The sequence below is a fragment of the Coregonus clupeaformis genome, chromosome 9 (assembly GCF_020615455.1).
Source record: "Coregonus clupeaformis isolate EN_2021a chromosome 9, ASM2061545v1, whole genome shotgun sequence".
Taxonomy (NCBI): domain Eukaryota; kingdom Metazoa; phylum Chordata; class Actinopteri; order Salmoniformes; family Salmonidae; genus Coregonus; species Coregonus clupeaformis.
Genome location: NC_059200.1, coordinates 24,533,516 through 24,545,355, shown reverse-complemented (window position 1 = coordinate 24,545,355; position 11,840 = coordinate 24,533,516). Strand labels below are relative to the sequence as shown.

Here is an 11,840-nt window from a genome sequence, read left to right as displayed (position 1 = left end):
TCCATTTTAAAAAGAGGTTTATTTTGCTCATATGTATGTACAACATTTTTACAGAACAGGTGTAAAAGCAGTAAACTAGGAATGTACACAGAGGTTACACCTGTAACATTTACTTGACTCAACTATAACTAACTATATATATATATATATATGTGTATTACACACACAATCAAGTATAAAACAAAAATGGGTAGAATTTCATAGATTCCCTAAAACTGTGTTTCTTTAAAACCCATGCAGAAGGTTTCACTAGTGCCTTTCACAGACTTAATAAGGCAGCGCTGTAGTCATCATGGCCCTTTCTGAACATTTATAAAACTCTAGAACACCTCCTGGTTCTAAAAACACTACACCAGTGGGTAGCTGGCTGCCGTGGCGATACCACAGTGGTTCTTCCTGTCTTTGGCCATGTAGATGTAGCCTTTGTCTCCCCACTTCTCGCTCCAGCTGAGGAAAAGACAAACAATCTGTTAGCTTCTCTGTTGGAGTTAGTAGGAAATGATCATTAGATTTACTGTCGCTTTAGAGAAATGAATGACTTATAGACCATAGTATCAGACCAACACTGTATTCAAATAAAGGCAATGAACCTCTGTACCTGTTCTTGACGATCCAGTATTTCTTGCCATCCACATCCTCTCCTTCGAAACCGTATCCCACCACTAGAACGCCATGGTCCAACTCCTCACTGCTGCACTCCTTCTCATAGTAGATCCCTAGAGGGAGAGGACATAGTTACATTAGAGGGGCTAAAATGAGTTTACCTCAGCGTATGGATGTACAACCATCTGATCTCAATGCGAAATATGCTAGTTGGCAAAACTACAAAACTTTGGTAACACTTTACTTGATGGTTTTGAAAGACAGAGCTATGCATTAGCTACAGTGTGAACCGGACAGTGGACCAGTGAAGCTCACTGCTACTCAAAAATACGAGGTAGGGAATCTAAATAAAGTTGAGGAAGTTGGATGTAACACACACACACACACACATATATATAGCGTCGCTTTTTTGCTACTCACCAGACTCATAGAACTGGAAGGACTCATGGCCGGCATCGATGGCAACAGAGACAGGACCGACTGCAGCCACAGCTTTCATCATAGCATGCTCCTTGCCACTGGGGATGTCCACGAAGCCAGTGTCGTTGGCAGCACTGAACTCTGGCTTGTAGTGGCAAGGGTCCTCATCCTGGGGAAATAGAGGATCAATAGTCATTATTAGTTTTTGAATCAAGCAATGCAGTCATTCTGGTTGAAATAGCCTAAATCCCATTACAAAAAAGAGTGGAAACCTTCATTTACTTTTCCCAACATGGAATTCTCAGTCAGCACCTCACTCAACAACAAATCCAGATTTCTAAAACAGAGTTTATGGCCCCATCTCGCCGACTCCTATTGTCATGCCAAACATGACTACTACCATAAGAGTTGGTTATACAGCTTAAAACAGATCTGATACCAGGCTAAAATAACAGAAATGGGTCTTACATTGCCGACGTAGGGGTAGGACTCCTCTGTGTCCAGGCCGGCATTGTCCTGGATGTACTGGAAGGCCTGGTCCATGAGGCCACCGTTACAGCCCTCATTGCCCTCCGGTCTGGAGCAGTCCACCAGGTTCTGTTCACTCAGAGACACCAGCTTCCCTGTCTTCCTGAACTGCTGGCCCTCCATGGCCCCGGTGCAGCTGAACGCCCAGCAAGACCCACATGAGCCCTGAGGGAGGGAGGCAGAGATTGTTATACATCTGCTAGCTATTCACATCAAAGAAAGCAGCAATAATTAAGTAATAGCGAAGTAGGGGTGTAAGCAATGCATTTACTGCAACTACAAATATCCTGTGTACACAACTTGTGGCAACTTGGAATGGGTTAACGGACAAACAAGAGGCAGAGTTCTCTGGAAGTAAAACCTCAGAAAGTCTTATTTTGTTCAGTGACACAGCTGTGTATGGTTATGAATGAGTCATGGCTCATGGGTGATTGAGGTCTCACCTGGTCCTTGACGGGAGTGACGTAGCCCTTCTCCCTCCAATCAACAGCTTTAGGTGCCTGCAGGTAGTTGGGTTCCATGAACAGAGAGCCCTTGAACTTCCTCTCAGTCGTCTGCTTGTAGCCGTTCATCGTCTGCCGGAACTCTTCATTGGTCTAGGAAGGAAGGAATCAAAAATGAAATTTTACATTTTAGTCATTTAGCAGATGCTCTTATCCAGAGCGACTTGCAGTTAGTGAGTGCATACATTTTTCATACTGGCCCCCCGTGGGAATCGAACCCACAACCCTGGCGTTGCAAGCGCCATGCTCTACCAACTGAGCTACACAGGGGGAAATGTGGGTCTTTCCTGGTCAGATGTGTTCCGGGGTTTTTAAAGTTACTATCTGAATGGAACATTGAGGGGTTGTCAATGTCTAAGGACACACACACCATTTTTTTAAAATTATGCACTGAACCATAAAGATCAGTAAGTTTCAGTTCCCTTCTCAGGATCACTATTCTGTTTCTGTTTCTTTAGAACCTGCTAGTGGAAGAAACCTAACCCATCTGAATACGTTCTGTCTGCTTTCATTGTCAACGCTGACACTTTGCTGTCATGGCATGATAGCAAAAAGATTCAGCTACAGCAAACACAAGGCTACTTAAATGTACCTCCTGCTCCACAGTAAAATGTCTCAGCAAGGAGCTTCTTCTTACCATGTCACCGAAGTGGTTCATGCCCAGACGGTAGGAGTGTTTTCCCATGGTGTGTTCCAGGTTGTGCATCTCAATCTTCTTTAGGTTTTTCTCCCAAACCATCCTTCTCCAGCCCTCCTCTCTCTGTGAAATTAGTGTACTTGGTCAGAGAATGACATACAATCATACTGTCCCAGAACTACGAACACAATCCAGGGAAAAAATAAGTCACTACATTTTGCAATAATGAATAATACAGGCCTACATGAAATGTACAGTTGTCAATGCACCAAATAATGAATTTGAGCCATTCATTAAGACCTTGAGTCGCTATTATGATGTGATATGGTGCCCTACTTGTGCTTCAATAACACCCACCTCATGGTAGTTCTTGCTGTGCCAGTTTTTCCACAGGTGCCAATGGTCCTCCAACTGAGAGTCAAACCTAGGAGCCGCACACACAGCACTCACACAGAGCACAAACACTGCCAAGGACAGTGACGTCATGGCCGAACAGCTGTGAAGGGAGAGAAGAACTGTCAGCCTTGTATTTCAGTGTGAAGAAGCTACATGTATATATAGATCGTCATTGCCCTCAGATTATTGCCAAAGTCCGCTTGGTTGACTGACATGTTAAGTGTGTGTTGTGTTTATTTCCAACAGAAAAGGAAAAACAAGATCTATAGACTGCGAGGAAGAGTTGAGCATAAAGACTGTTAGTCAGAAGTCATAACAACTCATTAAAACAACTAGCTAATTTCCTTAATTGAAGTCTATGCAAATGGTATACTGCAGCCCTCTGAACTGACGTTAACGTTACTTAGCTAGAATGCCGTGTATGCAAACACTGAAACCGAGTCTGCGCAAAGTGGGACTTGGTTGGTTGCATCACTCCTGTTTTTCCTAGTTTGACTTCATCCTGATCACAAGATGCGGGCGGATCCAAAGCCGCTGAATCATTCTCTGAACTTGGACAAAGCCCAAGAGGAAATCGAAAAGGAAATCGAATCTCCCACATCACCATTTCCAAAAATCTAAAAAGGTTCGCTATAATATATATATAGCAACCTATAAAACGATAACAGTCGAGACTGACACATTTGAACACAATGTTCCCTTCGTGAGAACAAAACAAAGCCCTCTAGCGTTACACAAAGGACCCGACTCAAGTTAAAAAAAATATATATAGAACGTTATATGGAACGTTTTACTGCTATACTTTTCCCAATTATATCAAGTAATGTTGATATCCACGAAGGTAGTCGATGGACTGTTTGGTAATAGCAGGCAACAAAAACGTAAGAAACTAAGCGCTACAATTGTAAATTAATAACCATTCAAACGAAGAGCAAATGCCAGGGGTAAAGTCCATAACCAAAGTAGACTTACCTAACGTAGCAGGCGTAAAAAGAAAGGCCTAATACTGCACAAACAACGTAAGATCTAGAGAAATACTTACTTAATGTTTTGTCAATATGCAGTAGAAGTATGAAGGTCCCTACTGTTGTGTGTCAACCAATGCATTTATATCGAGTGGACGCACCACTTTATACAGCCAGATTTTTTGTTGTAGGAGGGGCCTGTGATTGGCTGAATGGGAACCGTATGTCACACCGCAGGGGCTGTGATTGGCTAAAATAGGACTTTACCCGCGCAGGTCCCGCCCCGAGTAAATATCCCAGCATGTGATTCCTGCCCACGTGACCGTCTTATCCCGCAGCGGAACTTGATGCCATGTTTGGGAGTAGACTCCGGGAAACTAAAGCGTAAACTGATACAAAGTAATATCAAATCAGTTTCCCTCTTAAATTCTTTCATTATCAGTTAGGCTACCTTGTAGAAGTTCTCTCGTCATGTGCTGGCAGTACGGCATGCTGCTGCGGATACAGAAAAGACAAACAATTGTCAGGAAAAAAAAGGCAAGACATGTTCACAGCACAAGGACGACATGCATTAAGGAAGAAAGTGTATGATCAATAACACCGTACTCACGTGAGACACACCTAGGCAAATGTTTTGTAACACACAAAAGACAGGTAGGCCTGGAAATATTTGTACCGCAATCTCGTTCACCAGACACTTCCTCCTACTCGCAATTAGCCTGGGACGAGTTTACATTTAGCCTAGACTAGGCCTACTACCTAAAACTGAGTGGGCAGCAACAAACACCACACCGCTAATTGGATGTTACAGCCAGTCTACTACTTTTTTTCAGATAGTTCAGGCGTGGTGAAATGTATATTTTTCTGCACTGTGAGGTAGCTTCAGTGTATGTTCAACCATGGGCTAATATGATAGATAGCCTAAAGTTGAGAGAACCACATAGATAACTAGAAATGAGATAAGAAATTAGTGTCTGCATTCTTAACATACTGATTAATTATTATGTAATAGCCTGTTGTGTCGAGAAAGTTCTGATGGGCTTGTAAATTTACATTTTAGTCATTTAGCAGACGCTCTTATCCAGAGCGACTCACAGTTAGTGAGTGCATACATTTTTCATACTGGCCCCTCATGGGAATCGAACCCACAACCCTGGCGTTGCAAGCGCCATGCTCTACCAACTGAGCTACAGGAGGCTAAATAATTTATTTGTGTAAATAATCATTCCGATTTCATTTGAAAGGGGGAGGTGTCTTACACATCTTTTGGGGGTTTCTACCTTTCCTGTGTTATGATACTGACGATTTGTCACCACAGATGGTTTTATGTTTCCACCATTGTGGCTAAATGGAGTAGTCGGGGACAACAGTTTTTGACAACTAGATTTGTAGCTAACCCTTTTCCTAACCTTAACCTCATTATTTTACTTAATTTATTTTATTTCACCTTTATTTAACCAGGTAAGCCAGTTGAGAACAAGTTCTCATTTACAACTGAGACCTGGCCAAGATAAAGCAAAGCAGTGCGATAAAAACAACAACACAGAGTTACATATGGGGTAAACAAAACATAAAGTCAAAAATACAACAGAAAATATATATACAGTGTGTGCGAATGTAGTAAATTATGGAGGAAAGGCAATAAATAGGCAATAGTGCAAAATAGTTACAATTTCATATTAACACTGGAATGATAGATGTGCAAATAGAGATACTGGGGTGCAAATGAGCAAAATAAATAACAATATGGGGATGAGGTAGTTGGGTGGGCTAATTTCAGAATGGCTGTGTACAGGTGCAGGGATCATTAAGCTGCTCTGACAACTGATGCTTAAAGTTAGTGAGGGAGATAAGTCTCCAGCTTCAGAGATTTTTGCAGTTCGTTCCAGTTATTGGCAGCAGAGAACTGGAAGGAATGGCGGCCAAAGGAGGCCGCCATTAAGGGTAGGTAACAACACATCTGCCACGCTGATCCTCAACACGGGGGCCCCTCAGGGGTGCGTGCTCAGTCCTCTCCTGTACTCCCTGTTCACCCATGACTGCATGGCCAGACACAACTCCAACACCATCATTAAGTTTGCCGACGACACAACAGTGGTAGGCCTGATCACCGACAACGATGAGACAGTCTATAGGGAGGAGGTCAGAAACCTGGCCGTGTGGTGCCAGGATAACAACCTCTCCCTCAACGTGATCAAGACAAATGAGATGATTGTGGACTACAGGAAAAAGAGGATTGAGCACGCCCCCATTCTCATCGACAGGGCTGTAGTGGAGCAGGTTGAGAGCTTCAAGTTCCTTGGTGTCCACATCACCAACAAACTATCATGGTCCAAACACACCAAGACAGACATGAAGAGGGCACGACAAAGCCTATTCTCCCTCAGGAGACTGAAAAGATTTGGCATGGGTCCTCAGATCCTCAAAAAGTTATACAGCTCCACCATCGAGAGCATCATGACTGGTTGCATCACCGCCTGGTATGGCAACTGCTCGGCCTCTGACCGCATGGCAATAAAGAGGGAAGTGTGTACAGCCCAGTACATCACTGGGGCCAAGCTTCCTGCCATCCAGGACCTCTATACCAGGCGTTGTCAGAGGAAGACCCTTAAAATTGTCAAAGACTCCAGCCACCCTAGTCATAGACTGTTCTCTCTGCTACCGCACGGCAAGCGGTACAGGAGCGCCAAGTCTAGGTCCAAAAGGCTTCTTAACAGCTTCTACCCCCAAGCCATAAGACTCCTGAACAGTTAATCAAATGGCTACCCAGACTATTTACATTGTTCCCCCCCACCCCCTCTTTTACGCTGCTGCTACTCTCTGTTTATTATCTATGCATAGTCACTTTAACTCTACCTACATGGACATATTACCTCAACTAACCTGTGCCCCTGCACATTGACTCTGTACCGGTACCCCCTGTATATAGCCTCGCTACTGTTATTTTACTGCTACTTGATTTGATTATCCTAACCTGCCACGCTAATTCACCTAACCTGCCACATTAATTATCCTAAACTGCCACGTTAGTTATCCTAACCTGCTATGTAAACAAACAATCTGTGGGACAAATCATCAGTATCACTGCACATGCTCTTTTCGTCTAACTTTGATCATATTGTTTTGTATTTTCTTGTGTACTACTACAACTACTACAAGGCCTAACTACTACCCACCACTACAACAAATTACCATTCGGAAAATTGTTTCTATGTAAATGTCTGTGGAATTACCTGTAGTGGGATGTTCAAGTCAAGTTTCGGTCATCCACCAAGAAACCCCAATCACTGTTTACCTATTTTCTGTATTTACTCTGAAAACTGGCCTATGTAAATGTCAGTTTCAGATGTATGGCCTCACCTACATCAAGCAGTCATCAAGACCATTGGTTTAAGTGTTTAACATTGGAAAGAGGACAATCAGGTAGGCCTCGCCTGACCTCCACACTGACTTTGAGCTCATACAGATTAAATGACAAAGCATTTAAATGCATATATTTCAATGATGAAACCCAGTAGATCGAAACCCACTAATAAATACATTGTTTCTGATTAATACCTATTATTTAATTTCCCCTTTGCCTTGTCAGCTTTAGGAAACACTGCCTGTCAAACTATTGAACTTGACTTTAGTGTTCTGAAAGAGACAAAACAACAACAAATACTTTGTAAATGAGTGTTTGACAATTGCAGAAAAATATAGGGTGAAGGAATAATTACAGCAAATGACCAGTATTGGAAAGGTTACTTCATGAAAGAGAAATGGAGTGAAAGAGAATTGTTATCAAAACCCTCTAACAGTTACAGTCGAGGTGGAAGCACATGTTATCTGAATTGATTGATTCTTAAGGATTGTTTGTCTCTGACATTGGATAGGACACACTGAAGTCTCTGAGCTGACTGGGAAGACACAGGAAGAATGGGACGGATTGATTTTCTTCTTTGGCAGCTGCTGAATCTATCTGTAGATATCTGGTTACTGATAGGACACACACTGTAGATATGTGGTGGTTAACAGGACTCTTCATTGCTAATGGTGTGTCTACAGAAACACAGGGAAATCACACACACTCCTGAGGAGTTTCTCTCTCTGAATAGATGTTTGGATAACAATGCAGTACTGACCATAACCTCATCCATGCAACTTCAATCGGTTTGCAGTATTGGAAAGGTTACAGTGGGGAAAAAAAGTATTTAGTCAGCCACCAATTGTGCAAGTTCTCCCACTTAAAAAGATGAGAGGCCTGTAATTTTCATCATAGGTACACGTCAACTATGACAGACAAAATGAGAAAAAAATATCCAGAAAATCACATTGTAGGATTTTTAATGAATTTATTTGCAAATTATGGTGAAAAATAAGTATTTGGTCAATAACAAAAGTTTCTCAATACTTTGTTATATACCCTTTGTTGGCAATGACACAGGTCAAACGTTTTCTGTAAGTCTTCACAAGGTTTTCACAAGGTTTTCACACACTGTTGCTGGTACTTTGGCCCATTCCTCCATGCAGATCTCCTCTAGAGCAGTGATGTTTTGGGGCTGTCGCTGGGCAACACGGACTTTCAACTCCCTCCAAAGATTTACTATGGGGTTGAGATCTGGAGACTGGCTAGGCCACTCCAGGACCTTGAAATGCTTCTTACGAAGCCACTCCTTCGTTGCCCGGGCGGTGTGTTTGGGATCATTGTCATGCTCAAAGACCCAGCCACGTTTCATCTTCAATGCCCTTGCTGATGGAAGGAGGTTTTCACTCAAAATCTCACGACACATGGCCCCATTCATTCTTTCCTTTACACGGATCAGTCGTCCTGGTCCCTTTGCAGAAAAACAGCCCCAAAGCATGATGTTTCCACCCCCATGCTTCACAGTAGGTATGGTGTTCTTTGGATGCAACGCAGCATTCTTTGTCCTCCAAACACGACGAGTTGAGTTTTTATCAAAAAGTTCTATTTTGGTTTCATCTGACCATATGACATTATCCCAATCCTCTTCTGGATCATCCAAATGCACTCTAGCAAACTTCAGACGGGCCTGGACATGTACTGGCTTAAGCAGGGGGACACGTCTTGCACTGCAGGATTTGAGTCCCTGGCGGCGTAGTGTGTTTCTGATGGTAGGCTTTGTTCCTTTGGTCCCAGCTCTCTGCAGGTCATTCACTAGGTCCCCCCGTGTGGTTCTGGGATTTTTGCTCACCGTTCTTGTGATCATTTTGACCCCACGGGGTGAGAACTTGCGTGGAGCCCCAGATCGAGGGAGATTATCAGTGGTCTTGTATGTCTTCCATTTCCTAATAATTGCTCCCACAGTTGATTTCTTCAAACCAAGCTGCTTACCTATTGCAGATTCAGTCTTCCCAGCCTGGTGCAGGTCTACAATTTTGTTTCTGGTGTCCTTTGACAGCTCTTTGGTCTTGGCCATAGTGGAGTTTGGAGTGTGACTGTTTGAGGTTGTGGACAGGTGATATTTATACTGATAACAAGTTCAAACAGGTTCCATTAATACAGGTAACGAGTGGAGGACAGAGGAGCCTCTTAAAGAAGAAGTTACAGGTCTGTGAGAGCCAGAAATCTTGCTTGTTTGTAGGTGACCAAATACTTATTTTCCACCATAATTTGCAAATAAATTCATTAAAAATCCTACAATGTCATTTTCTGGAGAAAAAAAATCTCAATTTGTCTGTCATAGTTGACGTGTACCTATGATGAAAATTACAGGCCTCTCTCATCTTTTTAAGTGGGAGAACTTGCACAATTGGTGGCTGACTAAATACTTTTTTTCCCCACTGTACATCATGAAAGAGTCCAAAAATGGACCTAGCAACTGCAGATTGCCCCTTAATTGTCTGCATATTTTAGATACTGATTGATTCTTGTGTGATAGCCTGCTGTGTCAAGAAAGTTCTGATGGGCTTGTAAATAATTTATTTGTGTAAATAATCATTCCAATTTCATTTGAAAGGGTAATGTGTCTTACAAGCCTCTCTGAGTTGTCCTACCTTTCCTGCACATGCGCTTTTCATTTTCCCTGTTATGTATTTTCTTGTGTGAAAAAAAAAGATTGACGCCAACAAGCACTTAACTACTACTGTGACAATTTACTATATGTAAATGTTTGTGACAATTAAATGTACTCTCACAATTGATTCTATGTAAATGTCTGTGGAATTACCTTTAGTGGGTCATTCAAGTCAAGTTTCTCTCATCCACCAAGAAACCCCAATCACTGTTTACCTAATCTCAGTTACCCAGAAGTAAAATTATATTTACTCTGACAATGACCTACAGTGGGGTCTGAAATTATTGACACCCTTGATAAACATGAGCAATAATGACTGTATAAAATAAATAATTCAAATACTGATTATTGTATGCAACAACAAAAAAGGGGGGGGCGATTATATTAGTTTATACTAATACAATTGTTCAGAGAAAGAGATGTTGTTTAACAAGTAATACTTTATTTTCTCAAAGGTAGGGGTAAAAATGAACAACCCTAAAGATTCTTATAAATAAAGTAGTCAAAAGTGTAGTATTTGGTCCCATATTCCTAGCACGCAATGACTACATCAAGCTTGTGACTCTACAAACTTGGATGCATTTGCAGTTCGTTTTGGTTGTGTTTCAGATTATTTCTTGCCCAATAGAAATTAATGGGAAATCATGTGTTGTGTAATTTTGGAGTCCATTTTATTGTAAATAAGAATATAATATATTTCTAAACACTTGCTACCATGATTACGGATAATCCTGAATGAATCATGAATTATGATGAGTGAGAAAGTTAAAGGGAATCAAAGAGCATACCCCCAATTCATGCTAACCTCCCCTGTTAATGGTTAGAGGTTAGCAGGGGAGTTAGCGTTTCTTGGGGGTATGGGTGTAAATGGGTGTTTGACAATTGCATAAAAATATTGCGTAATGAAATAATGACAGTAAATGACCGGTATTGGAAAGGTTACCTCATGAAAGAGAAAGGGAGTGAAAGAGAATTGTTATCAAAACCCTCTAACAGTTACAGTCGGAGCGGAAGCACATTTTATCTGAATTGATTGATTCTAAAGGATTGTTTGTCTCTGACTTTGGATAGGACACACTGGTCTCTGAGCCAACTGGGAAGACACTATCACACAGGAAGAATGGGACGGATTGATTTCCTTTTTTGTGGTTACTGATAGGACGGACACACACACACAGTAGATATGTGGCGGTTAATAGGACTACTTGATTGGTAATGGTGTGTCTACAGAAACACAGGGAACTCACACCCATTCCTGAGGAGTTTCTCTCTCTGAATACAATCAGTGAAGCACTCATTGTCACAATTATGCTTTGCAGTATAATGAGGCAGTCGAGAAGTGGTGTTGATTGAAAATGATTAAAATTGATTAATCTTATCAATAGGAATGTTTTGATAACAATGGAGTACTGACCATTACCTCATCCATGCAACTTCAAACATTTTGCTGACACTGATTACAGTCTAACCTAAACAGATGCACTTACTCTACCTGCCAGCCATCAAGTGTACTGCAGTCAATGTAACAGTCATAACATTTACGTCATTTAGCAGACGCTCTTATCCAGAGCGACTTACAAATTGGTGCATTCACCTTATGATAGCCAGTGGGACAACCACTTTACACATTTTTTTATAACCTTGGAGTGACTTGTATTTTCTCCTCTAAACAGGACCTAATAACGACAGGGTCCGAAAGCAACATGTTCATTTTCCAATCATCTTAGCATTTCAGTATTTGATCCACCTACACTGAGTGTACAAAACATTA

At 41.7% G+C, this 11,840-nt stretch overlaps 1 protein-coding gene across 1 annotated transcript; it reads right to left on the bottom strand.

Annotated features, from left to right (window-relative positions):
* LOC121573515 (procathepsin L) lies at positions 1 to 4,236 on the bottom strand. Its single transcript, XM_041885566.2, has 8 exons — positions 4,130 to 4,236; positions 3,049 to 3,187; positions 2,692 to 2,814; positions 1,995 to 2,147; positions 1,492 to 1,716; positions 1,024 to 1,192; positions 599 to 716; positions 1 to 447 (listed from the first exon to the last, which is right to left on the bottom strand). Exons 2-8 carry the CDS (start codon positions 3,175 to 3,177, stop codon positions 348 to 350), a joined length of 1,017 nt encoding a protein of 338 aa, XP_041741500.1. The 5' UTR covers positions 3,178 to 3,187; positions 4,130 to 4,236; the 3' UTR covers positions 1 to 347.
* Positions 4,237 to 11,840: the final 7,604 nt, after the last annotated feature.

What these genes read in the sequence shown, in the direction of transcription:
- LOC121573515 (XM_041885566.2), bottom strand. Translation starts at nt 3,177, where the DNA reads ATGACGTCACTGTCCTTGGCAGTGTTTGTGCTCTGTGTGAGTGCTGTG. An exon ending in TGAACCACTTCGGTGACATG is followed by an intron (nt 2,148 to 2,691) that starts GTAAGAAGAAGC and finishes CTTCCTTCCTAG; the next exon opens with ACCAATGAAGAGTTCCGGCA. An exon ending in TCACTCCCGTCAAGGACCAG is followed by an intron (nt 1,717 to 1,994) that starts GTGAGACCTCAA and finishes TCCCTCCCTCAG; the next exon opens with GGCTCATGTGGGTCTTGCTG.